The 17191-nt window shown below is 35.5% G+C and overlaps 2 protein-coding genes and 1 long non-coding RNA gene across 3 annotated transcripts in view; 1 reads left to right on the forward strand and 2 right to left on the reverse strand.

Annotated features, from left to right (window-relative positions):
• The window catches only part of LOC130995468 (callose synthase 9), a 33292-nt gene extending 25772 nt beyond the window's left edge, over nucleotides 1–7520 (reverse strand). The window contains exons 1-10 of the mRNA XM_057920758.1: nucleotides 7119–7520; nucleotides 6433–6634; nucleotides 5275–5372; nucleotides 4854–5017; nucleotides 4586–4709; nucleotides 3652–3762; nucleotides 3445–3570; nucleotides 2948–3037; nucleotides 1903–2000; nucleotides 1623–1740 (exon numbers count right to left, since the gene is read on the reverse strand). Of these exons, the coding sequence (XP_057776741.1) occupies nucleotides 1623–1740; nucleotides 1903–2000; nucleotides 2948–3037; nucleotides 3445–3570; nucleotides 3652–3762; nucleotides 4586–4709; nucleotides 4854–5017; nucleotides 5275–5372; nucleotides 6433–6631 (1128 nt within the window). The 5' untranslated portion in view covers nucleotides 6632–6634; nucleotides 7119–7520. The remainder of the gene's footprint in view (nucleotides 1–1622; nucleotides 1741–1902; nucleotides 2001–2947; nucleotides 3038–3444; nucleotides 3571–3651; nucleotides 3763–4585; nucleotides 4710–4853; nucleotides 5018–5274; nucleotides 5373–6432; nucleotides 6635–7118) is intronic.
• Nucleotides 7521–9176: 1656 nt separating this feature from the next.
• On the forward strand, nucleotides 9177–10779 carry LOC130993875 (uncharacterized). Its single transcript, XM_057918911.1, has 2 exons — nucleotides 9177–9664; nucleotides 10411–10779. The coding sequence occupies exons 1-2, from the start codon at nucleotides 9596–9598 to the stop codon at nucleotides 10777–10779; spliced, it is 438 nt and encodes a 145-aa protein (XP_057774894.1). The 5' UTR covers nucleotides 9177–9595.
• Nucleotides 10780–11022: 243 nt separating this feature from the next.
• LOC130995469 (uncharacterized) lies at nucleotides 11023–12018 on the reverse strand. Its single transcript, XR_009092176.1, has 2 exons — nucleotides 11689–12018; nucleotides 11023–11293 (listed from the first exon to the last, which is right to left on the reverse strand). It is a non-coding gene; the product is annotated as an uncharacterized LOC130995469 (long non-coding RNA).
• Between the last annotated feature and the right edge of the window lie 5173 nt (nucleotides 12019–17191).

The raw sequence follows: 17191 nt of genomic DNA on the forward strand, positions 1-17191 counted from the left end.
AATTGAACCCAAAATTTGAAGTCTGAAGTCAAACCCAAAATTGAACCAAAAATCTCTCCCTCTCCTTAAGTCTCACCGTCTTCTTCTCTGACTTGGAAATCTGGAGAAGAGGTCGGATCTAAGCGGAGAAGAGACGAGGGCGATGAGTCGGGCAAGGTGGTGGTTCGCCGTCGTCTGAAATAAGGCGATGAGTTGCCAGAAATCAAATAGGGCAGAGGCTGGAAATTGGGGCATGGGTTTTTCAAGCGGCCCCTCTGCCGCCGTTACCTTTCCAAAGCGGGGAAGATGAGATGAAGGTAGAGAGAGAGGCGAAGGTTGCGGCCTTGCTGCGGTCGCCGGAGACGAGAGGGGCGGCGGAGGAAATATGAGAGGGCGGTGCAAGATTGACGGCGGAAAGAGGGAAGAGGGAAGAGATGGTTCGAGAAGACGGAGGCGGAAATGAGAGAGTCATATTAGAGTTTCCCCTTGTAGAGAGAGATTAAGCTATGTTAATTACCAATTAAATTGCCTAATTCTTTCCTTATTTGGAAGTGAGTCTTTATTATTGGGACACCCCAATAAGGAAAGTGGGTCTTCAATAATGGGACGGAGGGAGTATAATTTTATAGGTGCAATTCCTTAGTCTACGTCAAGTACAATAAGAAGTTTAGAGACCGACATTGAAAATAGATTTCTGGTGATATAGACCCCTTGGGTGTAGAGCATTTATCCTCTGATAATGAATGGTATGTTGACAATGATGAGACTCATGAGAATGAGTCAAGTGGCAATGTCAATACCACACCCATGAGTGATGGAAAATTTCAAGACCTTCTTGATAATGTGCCAAGGCAAACTGAGGGAACTTCGAGTCGTGGGCCTCGTGGCCGTGGAAGTAATAAAAGAAAGAAGTGCAGAAATGACAAAGATAAACATTGATATTTAACTTGATATATTTATTATTTAATTTATAACATTTCTTAGGTTCACATTGTAATTTAGGTAAAGGTCGTAGCACTGTAGCAGTGCGATGAATTTCCTTGATGAGGAGGAGCACGAATGGGAGGATGAGGACGATGATGAGTTGGACTTAGATTAGATCATTATGATGCTTAAATATTTAAGACTTTAAGTGGGGTTAAACTTATGACTTACGAGTTAAGACGACTATGATGCTTGAATTTGAACATTTTGTGATTTTATTTGATGTTTTTAAGATTTCCAAGTTATCAAGTTAATGTTTGGTTAGTTATCTATTGTTTAATTTGTTTTATATTGATTTTATAATGTTTTTGAATTTTATTTTTTTTAAGTCCGAGGCTTACACCTCGGACCGCCTCGAGGCTTAGGCCTAAGGCGTCTCCTCATCGAGACAAAACGCCCCAGGTAAGCCTCTAAGTTTAACAACCTTGAACACAGGAACTAAACAATTAGAAGGATTCAGTAAGAACATTAGCCTAGAGGATGGGAATATATAGGTTGGCTAAGTAAAAGAAACTCCACTTCAGAAGAGGCCTATAATCTTTACTATGTGGATAACGAAAATTATCCCTAACAAGTGAGAGGCAAAGCAACTACAGTCAGAAGTCAACTCTTTAGCAAGAAAACCAGCAGTGTCAACAACAATTAGCCAAGATACCTACATGATGAAATATGTAGCACAAGCATTCTGGCAGAAATCGAATATTTGCTGCTTCACCCCATATTAAGAAGTATAATGAAATAAACAGCAACTTCTTCTCTTTGCTAACAGCCTCCAAACTGCCCAAAAAGAAAAAAGGGGAAAAACAGTTATTAAAACCAAACATCAATTTCATAAGAATAACTCACACCAATAAGAGGCTGTGCTTGAATTATTCAATTTTCATTTTCATCTTAATTTACTAAGGGACAACTTTTATCATTTTTGTAATGCAAACATACTTGCTCCATACGGGTAAAATTCCCAAGTAGTTGCACCACTTGATGTAGTTTTCCAGGGATTTTAAAAATACCTTCTGAACGGCAGCCTCATCCAATATCTGTATCAAATTTAAAAGCAACAAATTCCAAAATATAAGAATCTCTAAGGTCTTGTACTATAAACCAGAAGTGAATAAAGGATGCAGTAAGTTAGTAATCCCTGAAAATAAGAGCCACTTAAACCAGTGAAAAATGCTGCTATCAAGCAGACAGGTCAAGAGTTTGAACTCTTTATGACAGAACAACAAAATTTTAACAAGATAGATGAACCATTACAAGCAAGAGACATTTGAAAGAAGACCCCAATCTCTAACTAAATCTGATACAAATATGGCTTTAGAATCATTTGAAAGACAACATGCTACCCTAAACTTAATCCTGCCCTAATTTCTTCACTGCATTCCTCCTGATCCACAATGATAGACCAACAGAAAGCTGGGAAAATAACCCCCGTAGTCGCTCGCCCATTTGCTAACAAAGCCTCCCAGATTTAACAGAAATAAATTAGTGATTGAACACGGCAAAGGCATTGTACACCCAGAACCAATAACACTTCATATCATAAAATTGAGAAAGGAGGAGCATCATATCTTCTGCTGGTTCTTAAAACACATTAATTTGTGGAAAAGAAGTGTATGAATGGCTTCATTGTAGCTTTTGTAAGTACAAAGCTTTTCCAACATCAAAAATCATGAAAAAATCACCTATTTTGACCAAACATGCCAAACAAGAGGAAAAATCAGCATACAGCTTAACTCAAACTCATGTAATGTTGCAGTTATTTTCACATCCAACATTGAAAATCTCGAACACCACACATGCAGTACAAGAAAAGCTTAAGCATCAAAGATAAATTAGTACTTCATAATCAACAGAGTATTTCTTAATTAACAGAAAATATAGTATATGATGGCTTTCATTTCCATCCCAGTCTTTACGTCTACAAAATTGTCACACAGAACCAATATTTCAACCAAATCATGCTAACACATGACAGGAGACCTACTGGCTCTGGGTCTTCAGGAATTCGTAGCCGACTTTGCTCATTTGCAAGGAGATGAACAACTTGTTCTCGCTGATTCGAAACGTTATCTTTCTGTAAAAAAAAAACACAGAACATTACCATATGCAAAATCCATTTCTTGCTTATATTTTTATGGATACAATACAAAAGCATTAGTCATATTTAAAAGGAAAAGTTAACCCATTAGAAATGGTTGAAACAAATCAAGACAAAAAATTCCTTTCGCAGATCATGAAAAAAACTTTGAGATGCAAAAAGAAAAACATACAGAAACAAGGACACTGTACTATCTCAATAAAGATGTAACAAGCGCAAAGTTAAGCTTTTATATTATTCTGTTAAATCCAAGGGGCAACTAGACAAGAATATTGAGCAACAAAAAATTGAAACAAAGATCCATCAATGGGATGAATGCAGAGAGACCAAAACAACAGCGATGGCAATAATCCTCCAAAGCTAGAAAAAGTTATCCAACTAACCTGAAACCCGAAAGTACAGTGCAAAAAGTCAAAAACATCTAGACTCCTTGAAGGTGGAGGAGAAAATGTTCCAGGTAATTTGGGGAGGCCCCTGAAGTACTTCAAAGATGAAACAGCTGCTTGTACCTGATGTTTTAATTAAGCATACAGGCATCATTCTAATACAAGAAAAATAAAATCGACAAAATAGATACAGAACCACATTACCTCTGGAAAAGAAACAATAGGATTGGTTAAGCTAGGAGCATCTAGAGGAATAATATTATAAGGAAGCAAATCTTCTGTCATTGCTGCATCTGACTCTATCACACGTTTCAGCTGAAAAGAAAGCAATCATAGAGTAAACTGATGTTCTCAAAAATCAGTCAAACAACCGGGGGGGGGGGGTATTGGTAATAGTTAAACATAGTTCCATGCCTCCACTCCTCTTTCAGAAATGAAAAATCAAAAAAAGATAACCGTAAACTACAGTCAATTGGAGTACCAAACTGGCAATTCAAAACACATAAATACAGAAAGCAATACATGAGAGGAAATAAAGGGTATATGGAAGGACACTAAATACTCATTCATTAAGCAGTCAACCAAAAGGTTGGACGCAGTGATGAACTTAGTAGAAGCATTTTCAGAATGGTCTTGATACTCAAATATATTGCAAATACTCCATATCTAGGGCATCACATGCACACAAGAAAGGACAAAAATTACAAGGAACGGGACTAGCTTAATAACCTGCTTAACAAATGGGGATGTCAGAAATACTATAATTCCCAGAGATTGCATAAAGATAACCCACACCACTACATGCTTTAGATGTAAAAGTTACAGATGTCTTATCCAGATGTTAGGCCTTGCAGACATCAACTTTCAAGTAATATTTCAAGTTCACCTCATTTTTGGGATAAGAAAGGGAATCCGTGGTAGACTGGTAGTATATAGAGAAAGATCGTTTCCTACTATCACAGTCAGAAACTTATTTCTACTTAAGTTTTATTTAGAACATGCAAAGGATTATTAGACCTGTTTGACAAGTAATTCAAAATATGACTAATGATTTTCAAAATCAAATAGGTCAAGCACCCAACCTGGCAAGAAATCATGTATGAAAAACAGTAAGAACATTAAAGAATATATGCCAAACCTCTTCAGGAATTAATCTTTCAGCCTCTTCAGCAGAGACATCCTTGGTCAGTTGCCCTAAAACATTCCCAAGAACCCTTAGAGTTGCCAGGACTCTTTTTCTTTTCACTGTTTTCCTCTCCAATCTAAGAAGAATGGTGAAGGGAATCCAGAATTAAGTTATGGAGATATGTTGATGTAATATGGGAGAGATAGAAGACTAATCAATCCTACACAGCATCACATAAAAGTTTCTCATGAGAAAAACAGGACCTAGTTCAAGAACATACTCTCCAAGGTTACCACTAAAGACACCCGACTGCCTCAACTCCATCTCCTCTTTTCTTAGCTGGTCCACATTCTGCTTCTCTCTGTACAGCTTGTAAAATTCTCGTAAGCGAGCAATATCCTGGGTTCTGTCTATGCCTCCAGCCTCCTTCTTTGCTAGCTTTTGCTGAAAGATAATAATAAGAGCAAACAGAAGCACGATTTTACCTAGGTATCTTGACAAAATATGCAGACGTAGAAGTACAAATGAGCATTGAAAAGAGGGGGTCATTGCAGTGGGGTATGTGCTTGTTATATACTGAAACAAGTTTCTCACAAAAGATTATCAAGTGATTTGTGCATATAAAAGCAAGCAAACCTTTTCACCTTGGAAATAGATTGCATGCATTGCAAAATGATTAGCACCTTTCATTTTTTAAGTACCTTGATAACAGACATCAAACCTGTCTTAAACTGCAATACACCCCTGCCCTCACTATTTGGATCCAGATTTTGAGCCAAAGAATAAGCATGCTCACACACTGCAAGAAGAGGAAACAAGAGACCAGAGTGAAGATGACACAAAAGCAAAGGGCAAACATCCAATTTACCGACATGCAGGACATAAATTTTTAGCATTCACTTCTCACAAGTTAACAGTCATTGCAAGAATATGCAGAGTGAGGGGCTAGAGAACTTTCCTAAATAATATACACCAGCAAACATAACAGACACAGAATGAGTGTTATTATGCAATATATTGTATGTACTCTTTGTCCATGTTACTTTCTCATCACATTCATAGGACATGACAAAATGGTAAAATACCCGAAGGACAAGAATTTCTGCAAAGTCCAAATGACCTAAAAGTGCTTTTTTCATCTTACAAGAAAATTGCAAGCAGTCAAGATAATTACATCTTATAACACATCCAATCAGTGGAATTGGTATTACCTCCACAGCTAAAATTTGTATCATGTTCTAACCAACAAGCTAGTTCACTTAGTGATAGATGTACAGTACTCTGACACAAACACTTGAAAAGTGATGGTAGAATGTGAGCTGGTACATGTAACTGGGAAATGAACTTAACCATACAAAAGGATCACATATTTAAGTAGGAAAGATTCCACCCCACACCAGTTCATGTTCAATCTATCTGTTCTATATCAACTGTTATGTCCTGAAGAAATCTAATAAAATTAGCATGTATCGTGAAAATAAATTTAGTTAAATATTAGCATATAGACAGTGAGCTTAGATTTTTGAAATCTGATATGGATTTCATCTTCAACATAATCGCATATTTAAGTGTATGGACACTACATCCCATATTGGCAATATCAAATCAGCCATTTTTTCAACTTCAAGCACTTTTTATGCATGATTCTAACAGCTCAATGGAACTTTTCCCCCTGAACCAGAAAACTGCAACGGAATTCCACAATGTTACTAAAACTTATAAATCTCCCATGAGCTTCTGAAACGAAAACAAACTACAAAACGAGACAGCTGTTTACTTATTTTACTAGCTTAGCAAATATTAAACCATTAAACAAAATAGGAAATATAAGGAAAACAAAGAAAACTAGGAGAACATACAAATTCTGGATATATTGGGATCGTCGTCTTGAATTTCATCAGCAGCCCTCAGAATGTCATCTATGTCCTTGTTCCCAAGCGAAGAAGGAACATTTGCAGCTAGACCAGCCTCAGGCTGTCGATACAAACCACCACTTGTTATTCGGCCTCGAAGTGCTGCCCGAACCAACCGCTCCCACAAGTCCTCCACTCGGGACATCTCCTGAAAGGTGTAGATGATAATAAGGAAGCTATTCAGATCAAGTATTAACCAAAATTCATTGTAAATATTCTTTAATAACAATCTTAACGAGATCAATAGGTACAACTTGTCTTTCCTGTACGAAGAGGCAATAATGCAAATTGATCAACTTATTATTGACTGGAAAATATCAAACTAGTAAAGAAACGAAAAAAATTGGCATTTGTACTGCATATTTTCTGAAATTAAAGCGGGCACATCATAATTGCTAATCCGGAACCAAGGAGATGGTCCTACTTAAGTCAAGTACTTCCTTAGTTGTTATTAGAATCAACCATAAAAATCAGTCTACACGCCAAACCAAATAATCAAAAAAATGGGAAAACAATGCACCACAGAAAGCTGACCAAACCCAAATGCAAGCACATAACACAACAGTAAACCAAAAACCGCCAGCACTGCCCACGCATCCGCTTAGAAACATCAAACAAGTAATCATGTTCACCTTCTCTGGAGATCTGGCAGGGAGTTTATCGGTAAGTCGAGCACTCCGCTCAAGGACAGAAATACAAGAATTTCGCGATAAACCCTAGTAGGTTTAAGGTCATGAATCGGCAAGTAATTCGATTCTGCTTCGGATTTACAGTGAAGACTATATTAGAAAGTTGGGGGAAAAGAGAGATAATTTAAAAGGAAAACAAACAAAATCGGTGCGGTTGCTCAGGAACAGTATAATGTGATTTCGAAACAAGAATTGGAGGGCTAGTTGAAATTTTCAAGTTCCGGTACAACGCGGAGAAGAAAACTAGATTACTTTGGAAATTCTTTTCATTTCTCTTACTTTTCTTCCCTTTTTTTACTCGCTAAAACTTGTGTGCGGCGGTCACCCGCCTATTATACATCTATATATATATTTTGAGAGTTTAAAATCGTAACTGTGTATTGGTGCAGTGGTGGGAGCATCACCAATAATGTTCCACTCTTCAAAGGTCCCAAGTATGAAACCTCTTTACTCCATTTCTGCGAATTTCCCTCCCCCATTTTTTGTCTTTTTTTTTACACTTTTTGGATTTTGTTTTTTTTCCCTTTTCTGTTTTATTTTTTTATTTTTAGTTTTTGCATTTTTTTTATATTCTCTTTTTTTTTCTTTTTCTTTTTTTTTTTACTGTCTTTCTATTACATTTTTTTATTTTACTATTTTTGTTTTTTTATTTATTGTTTTTCTTTTGCCTTTTTATATATTTTTGTGAAAAATGTAATATATTTAAAATATTACATTTCTTCATAACAATAATTACATTTTCATGATGACAATAATTACTTGAGGAAAATAACTAAAAATATAATTTTCTTGAGTAAAAATTATCATAATAAAAAGTAATTATTTATATGCATAAATGTAATATTTTAAAATTATCATAATAAAAAGTAATTATTTGTTCACAATGATTATTTTTATTTATAAGAACTTTTACTTTTAGTTATTTATTCAAGTAATTATTTTTATAAGCAAAAATAATTATTGATGTGAAGAAAAGTAATATTATTTTTACTTGTTATAACTTTTATTTTTAAAAATTTGGTCAAGTAATTATTGTCGTTATAAAAAGTAATTATTGTTACAGTGAAATGTAATGTTTCTAAATAATTACATTTGTTCACGATAATTGTTATTTTTATTCATGAGAATTTGTACTTTTAGTTATTGGATCAAATAATAATTTTTGTAAGCAAAAGTAATAGTAATTGATATGAATAATCGTATTCTCCATTTAGGGTTTAGTATTCAACGTTTAGGGTTTACAAAATATTAAATGATATGTAATACTTGTATTCACATAAGTATACATTTATGTACAGTAATGTATATATTAAGATAAATAAAAGTGAATATTTTCATTAGGGTTTAGTATTCATTATTTAGGGTTTAATATTCAAGGGTTAGGTTTTAGTATTCAAGGTTTAAGGTTTATTATTAAGTATTTAGAATTTAGTATTTAGTGTGTTTAGGTTTTAAAAATATTAAATGATGGGTAATACTTATATTCACATAAGTATACATTTAAGTATAGAAATGTATATCATATGATAAATAAAAGTGAGTATTTCCATTAGGGAGTAAATATTTTCATTTGGGTTTATTATTGAATGGCTAGGGTTTAGTATTCCGTGTTTAGGTTTAAAAAATATTGAATGATGGTTAGTACTTATATTCATATAAGTATACATTTAAACATGAGAATGTATATCTTAGATAAAATAAAAGTAAATATTGCCATTTGAGTTTATTATTGAATGGTTAGGGTTTAGTATTCAGTGTTTAGGGTTTAGAATTTAGTGTTTAGGGTTTACAAAATATTGAATGATAGGTAATACTTATATTCACATAAGTATACATTTATGCCAATAATGTATACATTAGGATGAATAAAAGTGAATATTTCCATTTGGGTTTAGTATTCATTATTTAGGGTTTAATATTTAAGGATTAGAGTTTAGTATTTAGTGTTTAGGGTTTAGTATTCAGTGTATGTTTTAAAAATATTGAATGATGGGTAATAATTATATGAGGCAAAATTGGATATACCCATTTTGGAAGACAAAACATAAAATGTACCCACCTTTTTTTAAACAATAAAATGTACCCATTTGAGACCATTCTACCCTTTCTATTAAAATCATAAAAATAAAAAATGTAAAAAAGGTGCTCCATTTTCATTTTTCACCAATTAGGGATTTCATTTTCACCCCCCCCCCCATTTTCACCCTCCCTTCCCGTCACCCTCCCCGCCGCATCACCCTTCCGCCGTCGTGACTCCCTCACCGACGCCGCCGCCGTCTCTCTGTCGTCGTCGTCGCGCAGTGCTGGTCACCGCTGTCACCGTCGTCGTCTTCGCGCGGTGCTGCTCGCCGCCGTGACTCCCTCGCCGCCGTTGTGACTCCATCCCGCCGTCACCGCAAATCTCCAGTTCAAGCTACCAAATGTCGTCAGATGAACATTTAACGGAGAACAACGATTCAGACAACGATCCCGACAATCCAATTCAAGAGGTATGTTTGCTTCCAAATTTCAGATTTTGTGTGCTTGTTATGCCCGATTTTGGGGAAGCACGTTTCCAAATTTCAGATTTTGAATGCTCGTTTGAAATGGTCGATTTCTGGTTTATGTGGATGATTGCTCGATTTATTGTTTATATGGATGATTGCTCGATTTCTTATGTCTTTTTTTGTGTCGATTTTCTGAAAATGTTCCCATTACCCTAGTGTTTGAAATTGCTCAGAATGCTCGACATGCTCGATGCGAATCAAGCGAGCATTTGTGTTTAAATTTTGTGTAGTTGAATGCTCAGTTTTTTGGATCTCTGATTTTGTGTTTATTGATTCATGTTGTGAATGAAATTATTTCTGATGTCTGTTTTGGTGTCGCTTTTTCTGAAATTTTGCCTATTACCGTAGTGTTTGAAATTGAAATTGCTCGGAATGCTCGACATGCTCGATGCGGAACAATCGAGCAATTGTATATTATGCACTAATGCTCGACTACTAATTTTCGAGCATGTCGAGTAATGCGAGCATTTGAACATTTTGCACTAATGCTCGACTGCTTTGTTTCGAGCATGTCGAGTAATGCGATCATTTCTACATTTTTGCACTAATGGTCGGCTACTCTATTTCGAGCATGTCGAGCAATGCGAGCACAGTCTACATTTTGCATGTGAATACTTGTCTTGATTCCAATTGATTTTTGTATGTCAACACTTGTCTTCATTCTAATTTACTTTTGCTGTTGTGGACAGGGAGGATGGAAGTGGAAGAGACCTCTAATGAGAGGTGTTTCTTGTACAATAGTGACATACACGAAGGATTCAACCATTATGAATGGTATCCGTAGAGTTCTATCAGAAGAGGGAGAAGTCGCACTTAAGCAATTTGAGAAAAGCTGCTTTGGAAGATTTTTAAAGCTACCGGATTCAATTAACAAATGCAATCAAGCCATTCATCACGTCATATCACATCAAATAATATTTGGTGAGGAAGCAGATAAAACGGCGCTGTGGTTTAGGATAAACAACCAAAATTTGAGGTTCAGTCGTTTTGAGTATGCTTTAGTGACGGGACTCCAATTTGAGGATAAACTATCCAAACTGTCAACATTCTCATTATAACCCCAATCAACACCATGTTCATCATCAACAACATTATTGGCAATGCGCTCAAAATTATTGGCAGCAACATTTTCAATTTGAACGTCATGTCTAGGCACAATAAGTTGATCCATGTTTCTTTGAGGATTTTGTAGCGTTTCAAACATTGGTTGTTTCATATTCACATTTGTGACTTGAGAGTTCAACATATTCACAAAACTAGAAGAAGGAACATTTATCTTTTGAACAACTGATACAAAGATCTTCGGCACTTGAAAAGAATCAATCACTAATTTTAAATCATCATCATCTAGTATCTTGATTCTCAAAGTTTCATCTTCCGGAGTTTTCATATATGAATATATCCAATAATCATAAATATTTGTATCTAAACAAACAATCCCTTGAATCCGACTTACTAATGTGTTGAATGTCATGCCCGATGATGGAAAACGGAGATATTCACGATGCCCCCCTCATACTTGTCGTTATTCCATGAACCACCATATGATACAACCATACATAATTGGCTCATCTGAAAATACGAACGAAACATAAGAAATATCAAAATGAGATTTGAATAAAAAAATGAGGGATAACATCTACTGTTGCTCGATATGCTCGGCATGCTCGCTGCTCGAACCTCGCTCGCAATGCTCGATAAGGCAAGCTTGTCGAGCAACAGTACTAAATGCTTAATGCTCGCCATGCTCGACTACATATGGTCGAGCATGTCGAGTATTTGTTCATGTCTCATGTATGCTCGACATGCTTGACTTGTCGAGCATGTCGAGTGAAGTTCGCGAATCGAGCACTATAGAACAAAAACGAGAATATTCAAAATATATCAACTGAATTGAAAATTGTTCTTCATAAACCATAAAATAGTTTTGAATAACAGTAACTCATGTATAGAAGACCTGAATATACCTTTCAAACCACCGGATTATGATCGAATTGAAGAAACCCACAATTGAAGAAGTTTTGGGGGTTTTGAAGATGAATATTTCAAAAGTGTTTTGGTTTTGTGTTTAATGTTGAAGTTGCAGCAACCAATTTTCGTTTTACTCAGCCTTCAAATGTGAAAATCGAAAATTAAAAGAAAAAGAAACATAATGGCATTAAATAAATGTGAAAAACAAAAATAAAACAAAAAGAAAAATAAGGGCATGCTAGTCTTTTCAACACTCAATTGGGTACATTTTATATGTTTATTTTGGGGTGGGTACATTTTATGTTTCCTTTTTCAAATAGGGTAAAAAAACCCATTAACCCTAATTATATTCACATAAGTATACATTTAAGTATGAAAATGTATATCTTAGGATAAATAAAAGTGAGTATTTCCATTAGAGAGTAAATATTTTCATTTGAGTTTATTATTGAATGGCTAGGGTTTAGTATTCAGGGTTTAGGGTTTAGTATTCAATGTTTAGGGTTTAGTATTTCCTATTTAGGGTTTAGTATTTTGTGTTTAGGGTTTACAAAATATTGAATGATAGGTAATACTTATATTCACATAAGTATACATATTATGCATAGTAATGTATATATTAGGATGAATAAAAGTAGTATTCACACTTGATGAATCATCATTTTGAGTTGGTGAATCAGAACCCGCAGTGTTTGTATCATCATTTGTTTCATTAACATTATGTGTCACCATTCTTCTAAAACAAAAGACAATGACAATAAATCTTCAATAACAGCAAAATATCATACAATCAGTAAATGTACAATTTTTTGTATAGAAAAGTAAAATTTACATTTATACAATGTAAACATTTTAATTAATAAACATTAATAAAACTTCAATTAAGATAAATATTAATTACATTTGTTCAAAATAATTATTACTTTTATGAATGAGAATTTGTATTTTTATTTATTTGATGAAGTAAATATTATCATAATAAAAAGTAATTATTGATATGCACAAATGTAATTTTTTAAAATTATTCTATTTCTTCACAACAATGTTTATTTTTATTCATGTGAACTTTTACTTTTAGTTATTTGCTCAAGTAATAATTTTTGTGAGTAAAAGTAATTATTGATGTGAAGAAAAGTAATGTTATTTTCACTCGTTTATACTTTTATTTTTAACTATCTGGCCAAGTAATTATTGTCGTAATAAAAAGTAATTATTGTTAAAAAGAAATATAATGTTTCTAAATTATTACATTTGTTCACCATAATTATTACTTTTGGTCATGAGAATTTGTACTTTTAGTTATTTAATCAAATAATTATTATTGTACGAAAAAGTAATTATTAATATGTATAAAAGTAATGTTATTTTTACTCGTTAAAACTTGTAATTTTGTATATTTGGTCAAATAATCATTATCGTAAAGAAAAATAATTATTGATGTGATGTAATGTAATGTTTCTAAATTATTATATTTGTTCATGATAATTGAAACTTTTATGTATGAGAGTTTGTACTTTTAATTATTTCCTCAAATAAATATTTTTGTAAGTAAAAGTAGTTATTGATGTGAAGAAAAATAATCTTATTTTCACTTGCTGATGTGAAGAAAAGTAATCTTATTTTCATTCGCTAGAAATTTTATTCTTAGTTATTTGGTCGAGTAATTAGCAAAAAAATGGGGGGGGGGAAATAGAAAAAAGAACAAAAAATGAAGAAAAAAAGGGAAAAGCACAAAATCGAAAAAAAGGAACAAAAATAAAAAGAACAGGAAAAAAAGAGGGAAAAAAAGGAAAAAACGAAAATGCAAGAAAAAAAAACAGAAATCCAAAAAAAACGAAATTTTATTCTTAGTTATTTGGTCGAGTAATTAGCAAAAAAAGGGAAAAAAATAGAAAAAAGAACAAAGAATGAAGAAAAAAAGGGAAAAGCACAAAATCGAAAAAAAGGAACAAAAATAAAAAGAACAGAAAAAAAGGGGGAAAAGAAAAGGAAAAAACGAAAATGCAAGAAAAAAACAGAAATCCAAAAAAGAAAGGGGGAAAGGGGTTTTGAACCTTATCCCTTTGGTATAAGAGGCACATGCTTTACCAATGAACCAGACACTACTTTTGGTATAATTTACTAAAATGTTTTATCTACATATGTTTGATCTGGATCGGGGCCGCATAGCATGTGGGCACCCGCACCCAAGTCTAACTCCTTTTTACTGGGGTTTGGAAAGGTAATATTCTTCACGTCTGTTAACTTTGACTTACAAATTAGCATGCAACCCGTCGAACAATTATTTTAAATTATTATTTAAATTATATGATATTTTCTCCGTTCGCGATATTATTTTCATTTTTATTTATAGAAGTAAGGTTCACAAACTTGCACTCATAATAATAGTGGAACTCAAACTCCACTCACTACAATATCCACTACTATCTATTACTATCCACCATTTTTCTTAAAACCCTCGCCGTTCAAAATGTGGAAACGATATCGCAAACGGAGGGAGTATTAATTTTGTACTCCCTCCGTCCCACTCCAATAGGCTCGCTTTCCTTTTTGGGACGTCCCACTCCAATAGGCCCAGTCTAAAATTGGAAATAATTAGGGCTTTAATAAAAATCAATAGTTACTTAATGGGTTAATTGCATCAAAATACCTGACCTTTTCCCAAAATTTGATTTTTTGACAAACTTTTTAATTGTAGCAAAAATTTTAGCTACGTTTCAATTTATTGCAATGTCCGTCCCGCGTATATTTCCGGCCAAATCCATTCATTTCCGGCCAATTTATTTTAGCTACGTTTCAATTTATTGCAATGGATTTGAGACGATAATGTTTCATTACCCGGCACGACATGCCACCTAAGCTTTACGGAGGTTCACCTCAGCATGGATTTGGCCGGAAATATACGCGGGACGGACATTGCAAAAAATTGAAACGTAGCTAAAATTTTTGCTACAATTAAAAAGTTTGTCAAAAAAATCAAATTTTGGGAAAAGATCAGGTATTTTGATGCAATTAACCCTAACTTAATTAAAGGAGATATACCCCCTTAATGCACCCTAATCTACTCATTCAAAAAAAATTCATCCCAGATTTTCCCCCTCTCTCCGGGAACCTTCCTCTTCCCCCTTCCACCTTGCCCTTTCCGTCAATTTCCCCTTCCCCTTCGCCATTTCCGTCACCGCCGCCCCCCCATCTTCTCTCTCTCTCAACGACGAGTGGCACCGCTGACTCTCCAGAACTCCGACCACACAGATCCGCCGCCGCCTCAAGACTACAGCCCATGTTGTGCCGCCGCCGTCTCTCCTTCGTCGATGGTCGGTTCAGAGCCCCTCTCTATCTCGACGGGAAACCTTCCCCTTCCCCTTTCCCTTCGCCATTTCCGTTACCGCCGCCCCCTCCCCCTTCTCTCTCTCTCAACGACGAGCGGCGCCGCTGACCCAGAGCTCCGGCCACACAGATCCGTTGTCGCCTCAGGACTACAACCCCTGCTGTGCCGCCGCCGCCTCTTCTTTGTCGGTGGACGATTCGGAGCCCCCATCGCCGCCGTTCTCCATCTCCGCCGCCGCCTATAAGCTCTTGATTTATGGTTCTTCATTTGCAGATCTTGATTTAGGGTTCTTCATCTGCAGTAGCTATAGTTTCTCATGAATTTTTGTTGCTGGATTTTTGCATTGAGTTTCATAATTTGCTGAATTATTTTCCCATTATGAAATGGTAAGATGTTGAGATTTTTGATGCATTGAATATGCTATGTTGGGTGATGCTTTGTTGAATTCATTGTGTTTGATTCCTCCAGTTAATTCTGAATCAGCCGCCCATTTTGTCAAGCAAATGCAGAATTAATTCCTTCATTTATTTCAACTTCTTTTTGAAGAAGTTCCAGAATTTTCCCAAATTAATTCATGCAATAAGTTCCAATGGAAATTTAATTTAGTTAAATTAAATGAAAAATGAGATAATGAAGCAAATATGATTAAGGAAAAATAAGGGAACACTTAAAACCTTAATTATTGGTGGACCACACCATTTATCTACTAAAAAATGTGTTTCTTAATCTTCGTGCCGAAAAGAACTGGGCCTATTGGCCTAGGACGGAGGGAGTATAAGCAATAATTTATAAATAAATTATTTTAAAATTAATTTAATTTGAGGTAATATAGTTAAAATTATATTAATCTAAATCATATTCCTCAATTAAATATTAACTTTTTTGTTAGAATAATAAATAGGGAAAAGGTGCAGATTGGCCCCCGAAGTAGTAGCCTATATAGTGTATAATCTCTCTTACTCACTGTGTCTGCAACTAAACCCCCTAACTCAAAAAAACTGTGCAATTAGGTCCCCCTGACCAAACAGCGTTAACTACCGTTAGTCAATCTTTTTTTATTATTTTTTAATTAAAATGTGGGACCCACTGTAACCTCATCCCTTTTTTTGCTCTCTCTCTATCACACACACATAGACGGACTGCACAGCGGCGTTGCTGCCTCCGTCCATTTCCGGCGAACGGCGCCATTGCGGTCACCGCCACCGTCTCCCTTTCTCTGCTCTCACCCTTTTCCCATCACCCATTCTTTATCTCTCTCTCCTTCAGAAACCCTCTCTCTTTCACAAGTCACGACGCACTACTCCCCCCGTCCCTTCTCCTAGTCCTAAGGTTCTAGTTTTTCCCCGAAATTCAATTACTACTAATTATCCTTCGTTTGTGATTCGGATAATTATTAATTCTTCCTTGTTTGAAATTGTGGTGTAGTGATTCGGGCTGAAACAGATCGGCTCTCGGTGCATGGGATGATATTCGTGTTGGAAATTGGTTGTGAGTAACCAATGTTTGATAATTTTTTGAGTACCGAAAACATTTAATTTAACATAATTAAATGGGACATGATCGATCTATGTTCCGAGTAGATGATCGTAGTATATTTATTTACTCAAAACCGATTTCCGGTGAGTGAGAAATAATTGTTTAAAGTTGGGTACTTGAAACATGGAGTTGTGGGAAAAGATAAGCATTAAATAAGATTTAATGCTTATCCCACATTGAAATGTGGATAACATTTATTACAGTATAAAAGCTATTACATCACCGGATGTAGTAAAACTGTGTGCACACGTGACGGGTTGCAAAGCCCACACGCGCGCGCCGTTGCCGCCGCCGCCCTCCCGGCGCCCGGCCCCGGTCCCGTCCCGTCCCCGTCACCCGATGTGCGGCCGTGGCCGTGGACTTGGATCTTGGCAATTGGTCTTTGGGCTGGCCTTTGGGCCTACCCTAGGCCCACACCGGCTCTTATCTTTTTGGACCAACGAAAACTTGGTTCGAAGGGGACGAGGCCCAACTCGGTTAGGCCTGCGCGCACGCTCCCCCTATTAATGTGGTATGTGCCTATAAATAGGACAGCCTCCATGCATCATAATACACCTGAAACATCATCACAAGCAACATCACTTTGCTGCATTCTGCATCGTTGAAGTTCTGTTCTCGCCTCGTTCCAGTTCGCC

This window comes from Salvia miltiorrhiza, chromosome 7 (genome assembly GCF_028751815.1).
Source record: "Salvia miltiorrhiza cultivar Shanhuang (shh) chromosome 7, IMPLAD_Smil_shh, whole genome shotgun sequence".
Classification (NCBI taxonomy): Eukaryota; Viridiplantae; Streptophyta; class Magnoliopsida; order Lamiales; family Lamiaceae; genus Salvia; species Salvia miltiorrhiza.